General features: G+C 44.8%; 4 protein-coding genes across 5 annotated transcripts; 2 read left to right on the plus strand and 2 right to left on the minus strand.

The window, feature by feature from the left end:
- The first annotated feature begins 2,713 nt into the window (after positions 1-2,713).
- Positions 2,714-7,377, plus strand: LOC117583070. The gene is made up of 8 exons (XM_034271243.1): positions 2,714-3,313; positions 4,377-4,769; positions 4,845-5,034; positions 5,247-5,481; positions 5,586-5,766; positions 5,824-6,037; positions 6,106-6,303; positions 6,361-7,377. The coding sequence occupies exons 1-8, from the start codon at positions 3,229-3,231 to the stop codon at positions 7,313-7,315; spliced, it is 2,451 nt and encodes an 816-aa protein (XP_034127134.1). The 5' UTR covers positions 2,714-3,228; the 3' UTR covers positions 7,316-7,377.
- LOC117583071 (ubiquitin-like domain-containing CTD phosphatase 1) lies at positions 7,315-8,534 on the minus strand. Its single transcript, XM_034271244.1, has 2 exons — positions 8,271-8,534; positions 7,315-8,218 (listed from the first exon to the last, which is right to left on the minus strand). Exons 1-2 carry the CDS (start codon positions 8,431-8,433, stop codon positions 7,416-7,418), a joined length of 966 nt encoding a protein of 321 aa, XP_034127135.1. The 5' UTR covers positions 8,434-8,534; the 3' UTR covers positions 7,315-7,415.
- A 286-nt stretch (positions 8,535-8,820) lies between these two features.
- Positions 8,821-10,316, plus strand: LOC117582916 (26S proteasome non-ATPase regulatory subunit 13). The gene is made up of 4 exons (XM_034271013.1): positions 8,821-9,018; positions 9,075-9,188; positions 9,253-9,783; positions 9,837-10,316. Exons 1-4 carry the CDS (start codon positions 8,909-8,911, stop codon positions 10,228-10,230), a joined length of 1,149 nt encoding a protein of 382 aa, XP_034126904.1. The 5' UTR covers positions 8,821-8,908; the 3' UTR covers positions 10,231-10,316.
- On the minus strand, positions 10,314-18,931 carry LOC117582917 (glutathione-specific gamma-glutamylcyclotransferase 1). 2 transcript variants are annotated; one of them, XM_034271014.1, is made up of 5 exons: positions 18,690-18,931; positions 12,858-13,402; positions 11,866-11,901; positions 11,182-11,260; positions 10,314-11,122 (listed from the first exon to the last, which is right to left on the minus strand). In XM_034271014.1, exons 2-5 carry the CDS (start codon positions 13,176-13,178, stop codon positions 10,686-10,688), a joined length of 873 nt encoding a protein of 290 aa, XP_034126905.1. In that variant the 5' UTR covers positions 13,179-13,402; positions 18,690-18,931; the 3' UTR covers positions 10,314-10,685. The 2 variants fall into 2 exon arrangements, with proteins under 2 accessions (XP_034126905.1, XP_034126906.1); XM_034271015.1 differs by lacking the exon at positions 18,690-18,931 and adding an exon at positions 13,514-13,636.
- Positions 18,932-20,033: the final 1,102 nt, after the last annotated feature.

Consider the following 20,033-nt stretch of genomic DNA (forward strand, 5'->3'; position numbering starts at 1 on the left):
GTGAAGTCAGTCAGTCACTCAAAGTTCACTACTGCTGCTGCTGCTCCTGCTGGCCGAATATTTTGATACCCATTGTTGCTGGTTGCCATAAAAGAGTATGAGGATTTCCTTTAGTCAACTATGACCTCTCCCGTTCTCATAGTGTTTAGGATTATATCCAAAATATATATTAGAGGATATCCAGCAGTCGCCTCTGTCTTATGCTGTCTTAATTGTTGTTTTCCTGTTAACTGGCCAAGATTTTTGGGTCTCTGCTGCTGTTGGTTTGCTAACTATTTAGGCAGCATAAGCAAATCTCTGGCAGTGTGCCTGCAACTAGTGCGTCTGTGGTCTTGGCCAGCTCATTTGCATAATTCAGTGAATCAAACAATGTGACAAGTTGCATGCAACGCCTGGCTGCGTGGCAAGGGTGGTGCTCCACACATAACTCAACCCTCTCCATCTCCTTCCGCCCAGACAGGCTGACAACGGCTCAAAAGCTTTCGTGTCACACAGACATGAGAGTGTGCTTTATTGTTGCCTCGTTCTGTCCCCCCGCCACTGCTGTCTGAGTTCCCCGCTGCTGGCTGTCGACTTCTGTAGAACCTCTGACTTTTTGGCATTTTTAATTAGGCGCAACTTTGCCATGTGCCTGGGCCCGGGCCCAGTTGTGTGCTGCAGTGTGCAACTTTTATTTTCATGCGTCATTCAGGCAACCCCCGTCCCATGTGCTGCATGTTGTAATTGTTGCTGCTGCTGTTGCCTCGGTGTGCGTGTTTTTGTTGACACCAGCCCCAAAACCAACACAAGCACACATCACACATGGACTCACACTCTCGGAACCACTCTGAGAGCCATTCCGGCTTTATAGTTCAAGGTGAATACGAAAACTTTTGTGGGTCGAGCTGCGGGCGTTTGAAATAAACTCGTAAATGCTTCCACTGCCCCCAACCTCACCCTACATCTGTTTTTGTTTTTGTTCTTGCGGCAGCCTTTTGTTTATTTCCAAAGCGTTAAAATTTTAAACTTACCCCAAAATTCTTCTGGCCTGCTCTTGCTCCTGCTACTGCTTCGTTCGGCTGCTGATGTTGCTGCAACATTCTTGGCCCGTGTCACGCTACCAAATGTTTTACATTGTTCAGCAAACCCCCTCAAGCCTTTACTTTTTTTGGGGGCAGGACTCAAGGGGGCGGTGCAGTGGCTGCAGTTGCATGCAGCCTGCAATTATTGCGCAGTTATTGCATGTCGTGTACCCAATGAATTATTACGTATACGCAGTATGTCCAGGCCAACAAAAAAAAACGAGAAGCAAAAGGAAAAGGAAAGTTATGGAGGGGCTACCATCCAGCCTGAAGTTGGCCATAAAATATAGGAAACTCTGACATTTACTTGGAACGGGCATGCAAAAAATATATTGGACATTTCTCAAGCTAAAGGAAACCATGGAAATGGGTTGTTGATTGTTGACATCGTGTAAGTGAAAAAAAGGCTGTCCCTTGTCCCTTTGAATCATCTCAAGACTTTTCCAAATTCCACATGAAATGATGATGTCACAATCATTAAAGTACTCATGGAATAGTCATTCGTTTGCTTTCCTAAACTGTTCTACGTACAATACAATATTTCCAAACATCTCGAACCTACCTCAAGTCAAATGTCGCATATAAGGTTAGGCAATTGGCGTGGAAGACACGGTTTCCATATCGTCGCTCAACCAAGACACTTGGGCCGCCGTGGCAATGGCTACGCAATCCACGCACCGGACGACCTTGGCCAACTTGCCAATAAGTTCCATGTCCCCAAGTGGCAACCACAAAGGTCACGCACAGCTCGCCACAACCTCACATGGGAAGGGCCCTCTAATCACGCACTAATTAAAGGCTAGTTGGGGTGGCTCCAATGCGAATTCGAGTATTAATTAGAGTTAAACAATTGACTGCAGCAGAGAGCAACGCCCAGGGAGCTGTGCCACTTGGAAGAAGCAAATGTCATGACGTAAATGAGAGGCAACCATTTATCATTCGGAAGCAACTGGCAGCAGTCGGCAGGCAGTGGCATCAACATCCAGTGGCAGTGGCATCCAACAAAAGGCAAACAGACGTTGTCAACGCCAAAACCACTGAACTGTTAAAAGTGCCATTGAATACAGCAACAAAACGATGCTGGGCGCAACTGTGCAAACAGACGGAAAGACGGGGGAGACGACTCTAGCATGCATGGCTAGATGCGATGGGTATTTGATAGATACGTACGTACTTACATACATACATGCCTGGGGCATTACCTGAAGCGTATGCCCCGAGATGACGGTGGAGGTGGAGGCACGCATGTGGCAGCCAGCTCGCTCCCTATTCCCCGTGCCCATCCCCCCTCGTTCCATGAGCGTTAAATAGTTTTGTTTATTGCACATTGAAATCGAGCCAGCGAGCAATTCGGTGGCTGCTCGGATACACTCCAGCGATCTAATCAGCAATCTCAGCGTCGCGACGTTGACATGAAATTTCTCATACGCTCGGTTAGACGCGACGTCGACGCTCGATCGGCTATATGGCTATATTCCCCTGCTGCTACGGCCATTTGCATACACAGCTTCTGTGTAGCTGTGTATCTGTGTGAGCGCCTCTCTCTCTCTGTCTGACTCTACCTGGCGCTCGGAGGGATCGCACGACTCAGACCCCGAGATCAGTGTCAGAGCTATTTGCAAGTCGAAAGCCGCGCGAGTCAGACGTGCAGCTACAAAAATAAATACATTTAACTAATAAAATAAAATAACCACAAAACAAAATCGAACACTAAACCGCACTCAAAGTGCGCTTGGCTAAAAAACACAAAACAACAAAAAGTAAACAATGGAATGGAATATGAAAGTGTTTGCGAATAATTAGTACACCGATGCCTGTCTGACCCACATCTGGGCAAATTGGGCAAATATATAATTCATGGGGTCGGCTTAACAGGACACGGATTCCAATTCCTGGCCTCCCGGCCTCTTTGCATATGTAAATACATAAAGGGTTTAATCTGCAGGCGATTGGGCGGCAAACACGTGCTAAACTGTGCCAAACATAGCCCGCAAACACCCAAAGACAATTCAACCAAAAAGTGTGTATCCGTGTTTCAGTGTACCCGTGTATCTGTGTATCTGTGTATCTGTGTATCTGTGTACCCATGAATTCTGACCAAAAATCAATTACTATTTATTGCACGAACATGCTGCAGCGACTGTAACAACAACGCAACCAAAAAACAATGCCTCAATCAGCTTCAACAGCACCGTGGCTATGCAAAATAGCCATAGCCATGATATTCCTAATGCTGCATCCACATTCCAGCGGTAAGTTATACGAGTAGTGCTCCTCCTCCTCCTCATCCTGCTACCCCCCCTGGGGCTCCCGGGCATCGCTAATTGCCAGCTTTGACGCACTTCATTGGGAATTTCTACAAAAAGTTTTCAAACTGATGTAATTCCAGAGAGTGCGAGAGAGGGCTGTGAAGATGCAACAATCCAATCATTTTTGCACTTGCAATTTGCATTCAATGGCCAAATGGAAAACCAAACCCAAAGCTAGACAGATCAATTTACAAGCGAGTGCCACACCAATACAGAATATAGTATGGCAGATGTGCATGTCGGTTGTTATTATTATTACAGATTTATATGTACATATATTTCATAGATTTTCTGAGAACAAGCTAACAATAGTTTTAGTAAGATAATGACCTAGACTAGGAAATACCTTGGTTTGAGGTAACGAACATTTGCATCTCTACTGCTGTTGGAATTAAAAAATGATTGAGAGGTTTTCCCTTTTTAGAGCAAGGTTTCAGTTCTAATTAACATATCTCTGTGATTCTACATATAGTGTGACAAAGTTAAAACACTTTTATGGTCTGTCGCAAAAAAATGTCCAAAAAGCTTAGAAATAATTGTTATTTATCTATGATCGATATGTGTGCTTAGTGAAGATACGTTAAGAATATTATAATGGTATTAATTACTTGTTAGGCTTAGTAGCATCTATAATTCCCAGATCAGTTTAGTATAAAGTATTTGCTTTAGCCTCTAGATACTCGTACTTGATTGATTTTCTCATTGCTCAGTTATGCATAAAGATTCCACATTAATTGATGCACAGTCACAAAGGTATTATCATCTAGTAAGTATTTATACATATGGTAACAAGTACAGAAAGTCTCTCCACTAAGTAGTAATTGATATGCAACAAACGCACACATTATGACTGCTCGGCAATTTGAAAAATGTTTTGATTCCCAGTCATGCGTAGCCTCACACCTCCGACATTCTTCGCGCATTCCTCTAAAATTCATCAGCCATACTATAAAAGATTTAGCGCCTTATCGGGTACCAAATTCTTAACGTTTTTCTCTGCCCACAGCTGCCCTGCTACTCAAGTGTCCGCTGCATCAGATGCAGCTTCAGAAGATTGTGGGTTTCCGACCGCCACTCGATCATCTAAGCGAGGGAAATTTGATCTATGCACCGCCGCCTGGCAGCAAGTTCAAGGATCGAGCTAGACGCAGCGGAGATGTGGATTGGGATCGCCGCAATGGAGATCTGAATGGAGACCAGGAGTCACCGGCTAGTCAGATGTGCTGGCGCATCTGTGACGAGGATCCCGACTGCATTGCCTATGTGCATCTGTTGGATACGGACGAGTGCTATGGATATTCCTACTTTGAGCGCACCTCCCGCTATCTGGCCATATCGGGGGAGCTGCCGCTGTTGGCTGATGCCGAGGCCGTTTTCTACGAAAAAACTTGCCTGAGGGGTAAGCCATTAACCGCCGGACACGAGGGCGTTCCCGACCTTGGTTAACTTCGAACACATTTCCATTTTTTTGCAGTTCCCGATGCGTGCAAAGGTCGTCTGTGGGCGCTGACCAAAATTCCCGGTAGCACGCTGGTGTTTCAGAGCAAGAAGACCATTTCGCGGCTGGTCACGCGTCGTGAGTGCGCCGAGAGATGTTTCTTCGAAACCGAATTCAAATGCCTCTCCGCCTCGTTCGCCCCCTCGTATCGGAACAATCGTGAGCGGTAATTGTCGGCGTTTCTGGTGAAATTAATTGCCTTTGTTATGCATTTTTAATGCATGCTGCCAGAGAGCTTTTCCCCGGATTATGACATCACCGCTGGCTGTAGGCCGCCCCAAGCGAAGTCATAAATCAACCAGAGATACGCTTTGGGGGGGTTCTAACCTGAACCTGAACCGAATAGTTTGACAATATTCCAATATACATACCCCACAGGTTTCGCAACGATGTGGGTCCCAGTCCCTCGCCACGCCTGGGCCGGTGCATGCTGAGCGACAGGGACAAGACCATTCAGCCAGATGCCTTCAGGGCGGCGCCCTACGATGAGGAGTACATGGAGAACCAGTGCCACGAGCGCGCCATAGAGAGCGACAACTGTTCGTATGAGCTCTATGCCAACAGCAGTTTCATCTACGCGGAAGCCAAATATTTGGGCCTAACCCAAAAAGAGGTGTGTCTGTCCCGGGCTCGTCGTGCTTCGACTGTCGCGCATTATGATTGTAATCGATTCGGATGGCAACTGAATGATTGATTTATGACCCTTTCGCATTGCAGTGTCAGGCGCTGTGCTCGCACGAGTCTAAATTCTACTGCCAGGGTGTCTCCTTCCACTATGTGAATCAGCTCTCCCTCTCCGAGTGCCTCCTACACTCGGAGGACATTGTCTCGCTGGGTCCGCGCAGCCTGAAGCTACGCGATAGCTCTGTCTATATGAGAAGAGTCAAGTGCCTGGATGGTGAGTACATACGAATGCTTCTCCAGTATTATACAAACTTAATCTTCTTCCCAAAAGTTCAAGTCTTCTGCACGAGGGAGGAGATGAGCATCAGGTACAACCCAAAGGATTGGTTTGTCGGCAAGATCTATGCCAGCATGCACTCGAAGGACTGCCTGGCACACGGCACAGGCAACGGCAGTGTCCTGTTGTCGCTTCGAATTGGCAGCGAGGTCAAAGAGAATCGCTGCGGAATACTGCGGGCCTATGAAATGACGCAGGCATACCAGAGGTAAGCAATAAATATACGTATGTAGATGTTGTTGTATTTCCTCAATCCAAAACCTCTTTTCTTTTCAGAACATTCATCTCCGCCTTGGTGGTTATCCAGAACAATCCGAGTGTGCAGACCCAAGGCGACCGACTCATCAAGGTGGGCTGCATCCAAAGCAACGCCACCGGCTCGCTGGGCGTGTCTGTGCGGGACAGCAGTGTGGATGCCTCGGAGCACATACCCAGCGCCATTGCTCTAGAGTCCTCGCTGGAATATGCCGAGCAGTAAGTAACCGCATACGAGTACCCAATCCTCTCTGTGTTGATCCTCTCTTCTTGCAGCATGTTTCCACAGGAGGGAGTGGTGCACTACAACAGCACCACCGGACCCCATCCGCATCCAAAGATCACGCTCCAGATAGTCGATCTCTCGCACCAGCACGAAACGAATGATGTGCAAATTGGCCAAAACCTGGAGCTGCAAATTGTAGCCGAATACAGCCCGCATCAGTTGGCCGAGCATATGGAGCTGCAGCTGGCGCCTCTGCCGGATTTCCGAGCGACTTCTCTGGTGGCCAAAACGCAGGATAACGAGAACTACGTGCTGCTGATCGATGAACGCGGCTGCCCCACCGATGCCAGTGTCTTCCCGGCCCTCGAGCGCGTTCGCACACACGCCAGAAGCATGCTGCGAGCCCGCTTCCATGCGTTCAAGTTCTCAGGCACCGCCAACGTTAATTTCGATGTGAAGATTCGGTTCTGCGTGGACCGTTGCTCTCCAAGCAATTGTGTGGGCCACAGCAGTGACACCTGGCAGCGTCACAGACGCCAGGTGGAGCAGCCGGAGCGGCAGCTGGAGCAGCGGAGAGTGCAGAATCCAGTGTATATCTCGACAGTTGTGGATGTGCTGCCCGATGCGCCCGCCAACAACACGTCTACCCGCTCCATGGGCAACTCGAGTGCGCAGGTGGAGCTGCCGCTTAACTACAATCTTCGCGTTCACGGCCCGGACCAGACCAACGCCAACAGCTACTTGTACGGGGAGCGCGGCGTGCTGCTGATCGCTGGCATCGACGACCAGCTCCATCTGGATAATGTTTGCATGAATCAGAGCCTTCTGATTGCACTGTTCATTTTCTGGCTCATCTGCCAGGTGGCTATGCTCTTCGGCTGCGGCATGGTGTTGCAGCGGTACAGACGCCTGGCCAAGCTGGAGGAGGAGCGTCGGCGGCTGCACGAGGAGTACCTAGAGGCTAGACGCGTCCACTGGGCGGACCAGGGCGGATACACACTGTAAATGTCTGGGACGCGTACAAAATGCATCTTAATTTAATAAACTAATGCGAATCTTACATACAATCGAAGCGGAAAACTGAGATAATTGTTCAGGCGGCTGTTCAGGAGTTCTTTTTGGGATGATAGCTCTCCCACTTGCGATGGTTGAGCGAATTGAAGTCCTTGCAGTGAAGGGCAATCTTGCGCAAGTATTCAGAGAGCCTCAGCAGCTCCGTGTCCGTGGCCCGATTGATGTGGGCCTGCCGGAAGGGGCGTATCTTGAGGCCAGACTTGGGATTCATTAGGAAATTGCGGCGAATGTCATCGAACATAATGGTGTTGCTGGCGCTGTACTGCTTGTAGAGGGCCCAGATGACGCCCAGCGGCTTCACGTCCACTACACCGCGTTCCTGAACGTGGACCGAGATCATTGCATTCGAGTCGAGGTAGAACATAATTTTGTAGCTCTCATTGTTGGCCACTCCCAGCAGACGCATCTTCTCCTCAATCCAGCGCATGCTAGTGGCCGACCAGATCACTATATCGTAATCCGCATAGGCGGATGTGAGAAACTCGTGCAAGTACGGACGCATCAGCTCTGTGCCTGTCTCCGCTGGCGAGCGGTGATCAAAGAGCGTGTAGTCTATGTCCAGCACGAGCAGCTTCTTGCCCTCGCGTGGCGGTGAGAGCTCCTTTATCTTGTAGTCACGCACGCGGCGCTGAACCTTGGCCAGATACACTGCCGAGTTCTCCACGGACTCTTCGCGCTCCTCGGCATCATCGAAGTCGTCCACCACCTCGCCCACATCCTCGGGCAGGCGGCAAGCGTCCTCAATGTCCGCCTCTTTCGAGCCGACCATCATCAGCTTGAAATTCGGCTTCAGCTCCAGTGCACTTATCTTCACATTGTCCGGAGCGGTTTTGCCTGCAATATCAGGCTGTAGACGAGTGGCTTTGGTATGGTAAATGGAAATTACCTTTATACTTTAGATTTAAAAGCTTTTGACGCTCAGGGCGCACTTGTGTCTTGCGGAAGATCTCATGGCGCAGCACTTCGACGGTGTCCTGGTCGGTCAAGTCCACCGGGTACTCCTTGCCGCTCCATTTAACAATAACAACCACTTCCTTAATTTCGTTCATTTTCGCCCCAGCCTTTGTTTAATCAAATCCGTGCAAAAATATTTTGTTGCAAATTTTTTTTTTTTTCTATAGAAAATCTGTGTAAACGAAAAACATCTGTCAGTGGGGGTATCCCCATTGTGGTTTTTCAACTGCTTAAATGTTCCGTGATTAATTTTAGTGACATGATCTTATTAAAAAAATGAGAAGAAACCTGTAATTTTTGCTGCTATTGAGCTTACTGGAAAAAGATACAATTCGCAATTTATATAATTAAAATAAATATAATGAATTGAAAATTCTGGAACATGAAATTGCTTTCGGTATATTTTGGAAATGCGATGGTATTTTCTTGGAATGTTTTTAGGGGCATGCGGTATATTTTATTGTTACATCGGTCACACTATCTGCGTCGGCGATTGTGATTTGCAATTTTAGTAATTTGGAAAAAAAAAAACATTTAGTTTGGGAAAACTCTTGAATAAACGAAAAGAAAATGTCTAACACACAGGCGACCGTCACCGCTTACTTGGCCTTACAGAAGAAGACCACAAACAAAGATCTCGCTGCCGAGTGGACCCTCATAGAGGAGCTGTACAATGAAAAGTAAGCAAAAAACTCATGGATTCGAAATTGTTGATTTAATTATAAGTTTTGCATAGGTTGTGGAACGAGCTGACCATCAAGCTGGTGACATTCGTGCGCCATGAGTCGCTGCAGGACGAGTCGGCGCTGCTGCAGCTCTACCAGAGCTTCCTTTCCACCTTTGAAACAAAGTAAGTCCCGCCGCCATGACTTGGCACAATTGCAGATTCACGTTGAATAATTCTTGATTTACAGAATAAACCCATATGGTCTGATCCAAATTCTTGAAGTAGTCGTGGACAACATTAGCGACAAAGCAGAGGCCATCGAGTTCCTCGAGAAAATTAAGGACAAAGTCAAGATCTGCGATGAGGCTGTGTGGTATCTGCAGGTCATGCAGGGCAACCTCTATCTAACAAATCTGAACGATCTGAACTCCACCAAGAAGATCATCGAGGAGTTGCGCGATGTCCTGGAGGAGGCCGGCAATGTGACGCCTGTTCACGGCAAATACTACATGCTCGCCTCGCAGTACTATCGCCGTGTGGGCAAGCACAGCGACTACTACCGGTGCGGACTGCAGTTCCTGGGCTGCTCGCTGGACGACTACCCACGCGACCAATGGGCACAGCAGGCCTTCTTCCTGGGACTAGCTGCCCTGCTCGGCGATGGCGTTTATAACATTGGCGAGCTGCTGGCGCATCCCATCCTGGAGTCGCTGCAGGGCACCGACAACGTGTGGCTGGTGGATCTACTTAAGGCATTTAACACAGGCGATATTAACAAGTACGTAGAGCCACATCATCCGTAGGCCAGTGGCTAAACTTAGTACTCCACAGATTCAATGACATGAAGAAGATCTGGTCAAAGATTCCCGATCTGGCTGCCCAGGAGGTCAAGCTGCGCCAGAAGATATCTCTGCTCTGCCTCATGGAGATGACATTCAAACGCTCGGCCATCCAGCGCGCCATTTCCTTTACGGACATTGCCCATGAGACCAAACTGCCGGCCAAGGAAGTGGAGCTGTTGATCATGAAAGCCCTGGCCCTGGATCTGGTGCGTGGCGAAATCGATCAGGTGGCTGGCGTTGTGAACATGTCGTGGGTGCAACCGCGCGTTCTTGATCGCAGCCAGATCGTAGGCATGGCCAGCACCCTGGACTCCTGGATGGGATCGATCACAAGCATGGAGAAGCTAATGGAGAATCGTGCAGCTGAAATTCTCACCAATTAGGCTTAAGTTTGCATTAGAGTTTCGCTCGATATTGATTTCCATTTGCGTAAATGCCTTTGTATTTAACTAAATCACATCTAAAGTCATTGTTTCGTTTTGGTTTATTAACTTTCGGACTATTGTTTCATTCTTTTATCTCCCTGAAAGTGTCGCGTGTAAAAATGTTGTTGGCTCTTGTGCGTTGAGGACACAACTTATTGACTAGACTAAGCCTACGCTTATTTGCTAGATCAGATCACTTATCGAGGAGATGTTGCTTAAGGCTAGTTAGTGCTTATCCGTATGGGTTATTTAAAATTGTAAGAATACAGCGAATTTAGTGGTAGACTCTGGTTTCCTAGGGTGCTAAATGTCGATAGTCAGTTTGGCATCTTCTTCTACAGAAATAATGGCCACCGCGTGCATATCACTTGCTGCCTGTCGGACGGGGACACCACCCGCCACTGTGCCCACAATCAAATGTTGAGGCAGCGGAGTTTCGTCTCAGGCACGCGAGACGTGAACTCGAACGAGGGCTGGCGGCGAATATCCTCGTGGGAGTCGCGACGTATCCTATCCGGATTGCGGCCCATCACAGAAGACAGAGTTATTTCTTGGCGGTACAGCTCATCGAGCACCAGGCGCTCCAGCTCGAACAAGTGCTCATCTCGCACGCCGGGTATCTCCTCGTGCATGAACATCGCCAGGCGCAGCAGGTACTCGGCATTGTGGCCGCTCGGACCACGACAGGTGGCGATTTGGTGGGCAATCTGAGGCAGCGGTGCCTCGCCCAGCCAATGATGGTTCTCCGGCGTGGCCACATACACCAGCACCTCGACGGCCTCGCCACTGAAGGGTGTGTCTTGGGAGGCGACGCGGGGGAAGAACTTTGCCTCGAGGGTTGCATAGCCACCTGCGGAGGATTGGAGTCGTGGTTAACGTGGGGTCAGACAACATTTGTTTATCACATACCTAACGTGCATTCGCGCTGCTTGAGATACTCGAGGGCCTTGTTGCCTGTTACCCTGTAAGCGCAGCCCCATGTAATACCCTGCAATTAAAAATAAGAAAAACATTAAAAAACAAAATCAAAGATATTTTTGTTGAAAAATAATCTAATAATAGATAAGATTTCTTCTTTATCCTTAACGTGATTTGTACCCGAGCTGTTTTTTTGTGGATTTTCTAATCTTATAATTCCCAAGTATTTTTTCTTTAGTGTGCGAGTATAAATACCGTTCGTTAGGTGGTTCTATGAGCCGGTTTGAGTTTTTCATGCTTGTCTCTCGGGGTCACAAACGAGTTCCTGGTAACTCTCGATCAATGCCCTGGGTAAAGTCCCCGGGCCTAGGATAGAAAGTTTCAAGGTGTAAAATTGCATGTGCTCTTGCCTGCCCAGAGCAGGCACGCATTCACCTATATTCCGCGGAATTTCGCCTTGCATATGATGAAGAGAGGTCCGCAAGGAACTCGAATTATTACGCTCGGTTGTCTGCGGAAATCTGCCAGAGTTTTTCATCTAAGATATGGACGAGTTGGTTGGCCTCCTCATGGAGTGTCGCCTACACTGAATGGGGCTTACATTGGGAAATTTGGACGGCGAATACACTTTTTTTCTTCCAGTAATTTATGAGTTTTACGCTCGAGTTTACTTACCTCGTTGTCCTTCATTAGGGTCGCTACACGCCCAGGCTGTAAAACACAAAGAGAGGCAAATGTTAATGTTGGCATTATTCATCATCCCACATATTGCAAAATGCACTTTATTCGTATTCTCTTATGTATATGTATATGGATTGCATTTATCGCCCTCACAAAGGTTCCACGGCCGCTCGCCTACACCCAGAGTGCACGTTCTGCTTACTTTTCTTCTTTACTTATTGTAAACGTAAACGAGTAATAAAATATAAAAGGTGGACCTTGACTTATTTTCCCCCTCGGTTTCTTTGTCATAGGAGTGACACAGATGGCTGGTACACATTTTCTATTGGTGTTGCGTAAAACTCTACTATACAACTATACTATTCCATAAGGGCTTTTGATTAATTGTTTTTGGAACTGTGCACGAAGGGAATCGGGGAAGAGGGAGAGCTACAACTGATAGAAGTCAAGATGTGCTGAATAATAAACACGTTCCTATACCTACTAATTCGATTCTACGTTCCATAACAAATTGTTACTCAATTTGCTCCAAAAGTATTAAGGAATGTTACCTTAAATATCATCTTAAAACATGTCCAACCCGAAACGTGTTTCACCTCCCCTCCCATTTGTGGGCATCACTATTGCAATGGGCTTGACCCGTCTCCCGCCGCGCCTCGCCACTTGTTGGGCAAGCGAATCAGTTATGCTAATGGATATCCAATCTGTATCTTAATGGGGAATCGAAATCGCTTGGCTATGGCTATGAGTACTGCCGCGTTGATGGCTGCCTGACTGGCATATGTTAATTTCACTTGTTTGTTTGCCATTAGCCCGCCCCAGGCCCGACAAGGGCTGATAACACGCGACAAATAGATAACGAAAGCTGTGTTTCAGCAGCACAACATTTAGCAAATAATTGCCATAATATAATAATATTTAGATTGCCTCAGTGGCAGCCAGACAAGTGTAAATAGCAAACTAATAGATTCAGGGATGGGGCTCACCTTTTCTTCTGTGCCGCGATGTGTGGTATTTCCCTGCCAGAAGCGACGCACGAATCCCCGGACATAGCCCGTGATGCACTTGCTGAAGGTGAAGCCCGGATGCCAGCAGAGGGAGCCGTATCCAAAGACCCAGCATTCAGCTCCTTCCTGTGCATTGTTGTTGGCATTGTTCAGGCGGTTCTCCTGCTCATTATTGCCGTCGTTTGGATTGTTGTTGCCATCCTCCTCCGCGGAACCCAGCTGGCCTTTGGTGAAGAGATCTTTAAAGGATGCGGGCACTGCCCCTGCCGCTGCCTGCTGATGTCCACTATAGTGAGCCATGTCTTCCCGATCTGTTTGAGCCAATTTTCTCTGGGTTCCTAACTTTCTGTGTCCTGTGTTATGGGCCGCTCCTTTGTCTTCTTATGATGCTAGTTTGACATGCTGCTTCCTTGGGACATGCAGACTCCCGCTCCTCTCTGTCTCTCCACGCTCGTTGGTCTCGCTGTTACATTGTTCGCCGGGCACCGGCTCGACCTGTCCACCGAGAGTCTACGTTGTGGGTTCTGTTCGGAAAAGAGAGTAGAGTGAAATTTAGAAAATATTTTGAAACATTGTTTCCTAATGTGTTTTTGTAGTTATGGCATATTTGTTCTATTATTTAAGCTGAAGCTTACTTTATAAATTCGAAAGGCGTGTGTGTGTTTGTGGGTTTGGTTTCCTGCGCTTATTATTTTTGTTGTATTTGCTAGTCGCTTCTCTTCGTCGACTGCGACTAAATAGTTCCGCGATCGGCAGGGAACTAAAACGCCGACCTGCGCGAAAACCGAACACATTTCCAACGCCCCAGACGGAGAAGAGGAAGAATCCCCCAGAGTCGGAAAAAAATGTTAAATAAATATTTATGACGCTCTGTGTCTGACGACTCTCAAGACTTATCTACAGAGAGCTATAGCTATGAATGTGGAGGAACGTCTATTCAAATGGTTGCTTCTCTCCCAAGTTCTCTCAATTTCACACTCTCCCATTCTCACTCTCTCCCCGTCTGTGTAGGTCGCACTCTATCGAGGGGGAAACCGGCATTTAGGCTCTTTCTGTGTTCGTATTAAAGGCAAAGTTAACGCGATCCATAAATAATCATAATCAAACAATTAAATAAAGTCAAACATTTATATACCTTATAAACGCTAAATAATAGTCGATCATATAATGACTTGGCATGGAAAATCGACACGCAGAAAGAAATCCCATTCACCTCAAGGATCGCTCATAAATTGGGGGGCATTTAATAATCATTAATATATAAATGCCTCAAATTTCGATTCGATTGTGGATTGATTTTTAAAACTTGCCAATCATGTCATCCACATGGATCGTATAGCGCCGGCCAGACACAAAATAAATCACATCAACTGATGTGTGGTATTACTGGTAAATATTTCTACATATATTAATTTTATTATTGGTTTTCCTGGATTTTCCTTATTTATGAGGAATTAATCATGTGGTACTCTATTTCTCTCTGTTTGTCTCTGCCTGGCAACACAAACCCACAGTTGATAGGGGAATTGTAACAGCTATTACACTGATTAGATAGGCTCAAATCTGAGGGATTTCGTGGAACTATAAGTGCGAGCTCATCCATAAAGTTCTTTGAACTACAAAAGTGCCAATCTGTGCGCATATCATCCGTTAAATGATTTCTCTCGAAGATCTTGTCTTGAACGGTCAATGGTTTGTATTAAAGAGCATTCATTCTTCTGCTTATTTTAAGCCCCATATCAATTAAGATTTTACTTTTGCAAATGGAATGACATGAGGGGCTTATATTGAATGTGGGAGCCAATTCTGCTAACTATTGTACATCGACACTCGCCCTATACTAAACGCATAACTTAAACGGACAGACCAATCCGCATATGAATGTGAATGTTTTGGGCATAAGAGGTGCCGGCCTGCCACACCATCGGATCGTGATGTGATGGGTCCCATTAACAAGGCACGGTCATGGTATGGCATGGCAAACGATATATCCGGTATACGGTCAAGATATATGTACATATGTGAGTGTGTTTAAATGTTGTGCTTGTATTTTTAGCCATTTTATATCGCTTATCGTATACATTTTGCACTCTTTGTTTTGATTGCCGCCTTCCCTCTCTGCTTCTCATTCTCTCTTTGCGTGAGTGTATCTCTGAGCTTTCTGTTTTTATACGCTGTTTCTAAATACCAGCCTGTGTATTTTATTTTTATAACGTTATAGAGGCATGTATGTCTTCTTCTTGGGGTTCGGTTTGGCATTTTGCATAAATAAATTGACCCAAAAACAGGCTGGCTGGATGGAAAATTACCAAACCGAAAACGAAAAGAAAACAAGTTCAAAAACCTAACGCACATCCGCCACCGGCACTCGCACGCACATGCTCAGATACAAACACCCACCAATACCCAGACGCATACCCATAGCTATTCGTACATCCACCTTTCTTACGCATTCGTTACGTACACGCAATGGTGTCCCCTCGTCTCTTTTGGCAAATGAAAAACGCTCCGAAAAAGAGAATCTGCTCGCTACACATTTCTGGGTCCTTGATACTGAACTTTTTTCATTGTGAAAGTTTTTTGCCAACGGTTCAAGGTTATCACAGGTTTTTTCCCCTCTCATTCTCGTATTGTTTATATAAAAGTGTTTGCTGGTGTCTTTTCCTCGATGTGTGTAGGTGGAGGAAAAAGGGCAGATGGAAGGCCAACCTATGGCTAATATCAACCTGTTTTTGGTGTATGATTCGGTAACAGGCGCTAGCCTAAAATTCTGTGCTCCGTTTTCTGTATACACAACAAAATGCTTAAGTAAAAAAGATATGGCATGTACCGGCACACATGTCCATACATATGTATACATATAGAGTGTAGGCAAGTATCTGTGTGCTCATACGTGAGTTGGAGGCTCTGGAGCAGAGCTCGTCAAAAGTCCACAAAGCACACGAAACCATAGAGAGACACGAATACTCCATGGATTGGCCTTTGCATTGGGGTTGGTTTGTATTGGGGGGTTTTACGTGCAGCTGTCTACATTTTGTTCTTTCTTATATTACTTGCTTGTTGGTATCACTTGAATTTCATCTCACAGCAAATTAACACAATTAGGATTGACAGCAAACTGAATGAATGGAATTAAAGCGACTTTCTTTGGCATATCATTCTCTGTAAGGTACAAAGTATTTAAGACTATATTTTCTCAAATAAAGCAAGCCCCCTTAAAAATGCCATCGTAATCGAATTAAATGCCTCTCCACATGTCTCAAGTGTATTAATTCTTTTATATTGGGACATTATACAATTAATTGGAAGCCACTCCAGCCCCTACACTTGTTGACTTGCACTTCTGCCAAAACAATTAAAAATATATTTTATTTTATTATACATAAGGAAATTTAAAACATTTAATTCCCCCTCGAAAAATGGCTATTAAATATGGATGGATTGAGACGGTAACCACCGGCCAGGCCGGCTGCTAAACATTATTGACAAATCACCCTCCAGACCGAACAACACTCGAGAGTGTAATTTATAATCGCCCAGTTGTTTCCTTTTCTTATCATCGCTAAACCTGATAAGAGTTCATTATGACTGCGTCTGCAGGGGCTTTCGATAAGCAAAGGCCCCCCAGATACCACGTAGAGTTGCAAAATGCTGTCCCCTTGAAACTATTTTGTTGCAGAGTCTACGAGTGTGATAAGAAATTAGCCAGATGACAGATAAAAGTGTTTGCCAGACATTCGGGTAGAACAACAACACGTAAAGTAAACAACATTTGAGGGCTCCAGGTCTCTCGTACGTACACTAGGTCTTTAACAATTAACACATTTGGCCTAATTTTGCTTCATTCAATTTTGGTCTTTTGCGCATTTTAATTTTGTGTTCAATCAGTGTGGTGGGAACATTCGTTTCATTTTTAGTGGGTTTCAGTGGGGGACCACACGTGTTGCGCTCTTATTTTGGTTCTCTCTTACTTAATACACGACTATACAGTAGACACTCAAACAAAATACAATCTTGCATCTTGGACTTTGTTGATGTTTGCGGCCAATACTTAAAGATCTTTGCTCAAATAATTTCTTTAAGCGGATGTTTGCTCTCACAACTGGAAAAACAATTGTTGAATATTGCTGCTGATTCCTTCTACAGACTCTCTTCTGTTTGTTTCAAATATTTACTTGTGCCTATATTTGTCTCGTATTTACTTCTTTGTGCCATAAATGTGCCCGTAAATTTACTTTTTGATTGCATTTCATTTCTCTGTACTTAAGTGCTTGACAACCTTGAAATAGTTTTATAATTGAAATATTTTGCTTTTAAATGGGTTAGCTGTCAAGTGAGTATAAATTAAAGTGTAAGAGGCTTTTTAATTCAAATATCCACATACACAAGTATGTACATACATGTGTATATGTTTTAAAAAAAGCTTTTTATACATTTCCATTTGAGGAATGCACACGGCACGTGCCAAAAAGGGCAATGGGAAATGACTCGTCGATGGGTCTGAATAATTGTTTAAGCGTATTAATATCATTGTGAAACGTGACGGGCCCTAAATATATGTATGTACATACACAAGTTAAAGCTTTTATAAATATGTGCATATTTATGTATGTATCTATTCATTAATGAAGATGTATCCTCTTTTAACAGAGTGGGAAACATAAATGTGATGTCGACTGAGAAACTAATGCAACTATCATTTTGGTTAATAATCTTCTTTCACACAGCTGGCAGCCAGGGCTTTGTGCGTTTGACCTTGAGCATGTGACACTACGGGGAAGCTGTCCATGTAATGGAGATTCCAGCTGTGAGAAAATTAATCTTCAGAGAATCGGCCAGCTTGCTATCCTATAATTCTTGAATCTACCTATTATGGAATCAGAATTCTTAAATTGTTTATATCATTTTGGGCACAAACGTATACATTCTTTTGTACATATGGATGTACTGTAATTGTATATCAATTAATTCGAGTCTCATTTAATTTCAGGGTCGGCTCTCGCAATGTGCATCAACAACTTGCATTCACAGTGTGTTGACAATAAATAAAACTATAGGTATTTACGCATACACTTACACTTACCTTATAAAACTAAAGCAAAAACAAAAATCACAGGGGGAGAGCCTTCCTAGAGAGAGTGAGTGTGTGGGGGTGGAAAGAGCAAGTGGTGATGCGTTTTCGAAAAGCTCTTACTCTCGATGAGTTCAAGGCACAAATTTGTATGTATGCATGTATATATTAAACAAAACTAAAAATATTCATATGTACATATATTGAGCCCTATGGCTCAATAAGCATGCACGAATATCTTTATCTCCTAGTATCTTAGTGAGTTTTAACTCCTTTTAATATACGTATAAGCAGCACCTTATATTAATACACTTTGGAGGAGAGAGCAACATCAGATAACAGAGAGATTGCGCGGTAGCAGCCAGATTACAAAGGAGGACACAAAAACAAAACGCACACAAAGCTAAATAACAACATCATGCCCGAGAGTTGTAAATGTAAATAAGTAAATAAATACATACAAATGTACAAATGTACATACGTATGTACATATATGTACATATGTATGTATGTATTCACGTGCTGACAATGAAAGCTTTCAGCTGTGGCAGAACATTACATGTACATAAGTACATACATACATACATATATATGCCTACACATCTATGTTATTTTTTTACATATGTACATTTCTACAAGTTTAAGCGACCGAGACCTGTCTGCCAGAGAGAAATATGATGAACACTTTTGGCACACTGACACATTTTCGAAAAGGATGATGTGCAGCAGCTGAGCATTACCTGTACGTGTACATTAGTGGCCACTTTCACAATTAATGGTCGAATACTCAAATCACTCTTGGCCCAGCGCGCACTTATCAATTTCCGTTCAACTTTTGCACCAATTGTTTATTATTATTCTTTTTTATCAGCATTTTCTTTCCGTTTTGTTTACCCGACGCGACGTTGCGTAGAACTAAGAATTAACATTTGTACCGCTCTTTTCGAGTTTAGCAATAACAACAAGAGTCTCTCGTTCCCGTGGATCGCACAGCGCGCGTCCAACGGTTAAATTGTGAATGCGCCGTTTTTCCGCGCTCAAATAACGCCACGCAGTTGGATGACAAAGCTCTCTGCTATTGACTTCATTGCTGTGTAAAAGCATACAGTGTGAAAACATTTTCTTTTGCGATTTATTATATGTATGTACACTTGAACCGGCTTTTTGTTTCGTACTTGTTCATGTATGTATGTATGTATGTATGCATGTATGCATGTACGAAGGTGCGATTGCACTATTTGGCGTGTACGTTTACCAAGGTGAGAGGGAAACTAAATAAGGTGAGGTGGCCTCTCTCTGGCACTCTCTCTCGCTGTGATTATGATTCGTGTACATAATATACTAAATAGTTTGCAGTATCTTCAAAGTATACAAATAAAATGTTTAATCGGACTTTACTTTTATCGAGTTCTAATGTATGTATGAATATTTGTACATATTTACATACATTGAGCATCGCGTTGCTGGAATTTGAGTTCTACCTGGAAGTGCCTCACCTTAGCAGAAACTTTTTTCCTCAAGGGTTTTTATGCTGACGACAACATTGCTCTCATTTTTTCTCTCTCTCTGGCTGCGCATCTGTTTCTGCCATCTCTCTCGTTCCACCTTTTACTCTTTGGCTGACGTAATTTTACGTTTTGTTGCCGCATGGTGCACATTTTTATGAATGAAAGACCTGTCCCATGGCAACAGTAACAGCAACCAGAACAACAGGTGAGAAAGCTGCAGTAAATTTACACAGATCAACAAAGGCAAGGGCATAGGCAATTAGCAGACAACAGCAACATATCCGTTTATAATTGTCTTAATTGGAAAGTGTTGTGCCGCTTGTGTTTTCTTCGCAAGTGGTTCTCATGTTAAGACCGCCCAACCTTATAAATATGAAGAAAGAAATACCTACACCGCTGATAAGCAGCTGCGGACCTACCCGTCCGTAAATGACTCCAATATTGCGTCAGTTTCCCAGAACAGGCAAAAAGCATTCTGGAAATTGGTACAAGTCTATTGATGGCTGCAGGTTCCACAATTGTACTCTCACAGTTCCGTTGGGCAAAAAAAAGAGTTTGTATCCTTGCTATGGAGTG

This window comes from Drosophila guanche, unplaced genomic scaffold (genome assembly GCF_900245975.1).
Source record: "Drosophila guanche unplaced genomic scaffold, DGUA_6, whole genome shotgun sequence".
NCBI classification, from domain to species: domain Eukaryota; kingdom Metazoa; phylum Arthropoda; class Insecta; order Diptera; family Drosophilidae; genus Drosophila; species Drosophila guanche.

Coding starts and splice junctions, on each gene's coding strand:
- LOC117583071 (XM_034271244.1), bottom strand. CDS start 8,433: ATGAACGAAATTAAGGAAGTGGTTGTTATTGTTAAATGGAGCGGCAAG. Junction 8,219..8,270: donor TTTAAATCTAAAGTATAAAG/GTAATTTCCATT, acceptor CTGATATTGCAG/GCAAAACCGCTCCGGACAAT.
- LOC117583070 (XM_034271243.1), top strand. CDS start 3,229: ATGCCTCAATCAGCTTCAACAGCACCGTGGCTATGCAAAATAGCCATA. Junction 4,770..4,844: donor CGAAAAAACTTGCCTGAGGG/GTAAGCCATTAA, acceptor ATTTTTTTGCAG/TTCCCGATGCGTGCAAAGGT. Junction 5,482..5,585: donor TGGGCCTAACCCAAAAAGAG/GTGTGTCTGTCC, acceptor TTCGCATTGCAG/TGTCAGGCGCTGTGCTCGCA.
- LOC117582916 (XM_034271013.1), top strand. CDS start 8,909: ATGTCTAACACACAGGCGACCGTCACCGCTTACTTGGCCTTACAGAAG. Junction 9,019..9,074: donor GAGGAGCTGTACAATGAAAA/GTAAGCAAAAAA, acceptor AGTTTTGCATAG/GTTGTGGAACGAGCTGACCA. Junction 9,784..9,836: donor AACACAGGCGATATTAACAA/GTACGTAGAGCC, acceptor AGTACTCCACAG/ATTCAATGACATGAAGAAGA.
- LOC117582917 (XM_034271014.1), bottom strand. CDS start 13,178: ATGGCTCACTATAGTGGACATCAGCAGGCAGCGGCAGGGGCAGTGCCC. Junction 11,902..12,857: donor ATCGCGGCACAGAAGAAAAG/GTGAGCCCCATC, acceptor TGTGTTTTACAG/CCTGGGCGTGTAGCGACCCT. Junction 11,123..11,181: donor GCAGCGCGAATGCACGTTAG/GTATGTGATAAA, acceptor AATCCTCCGCAG/GTGGCTATGCAACCCTCGAG.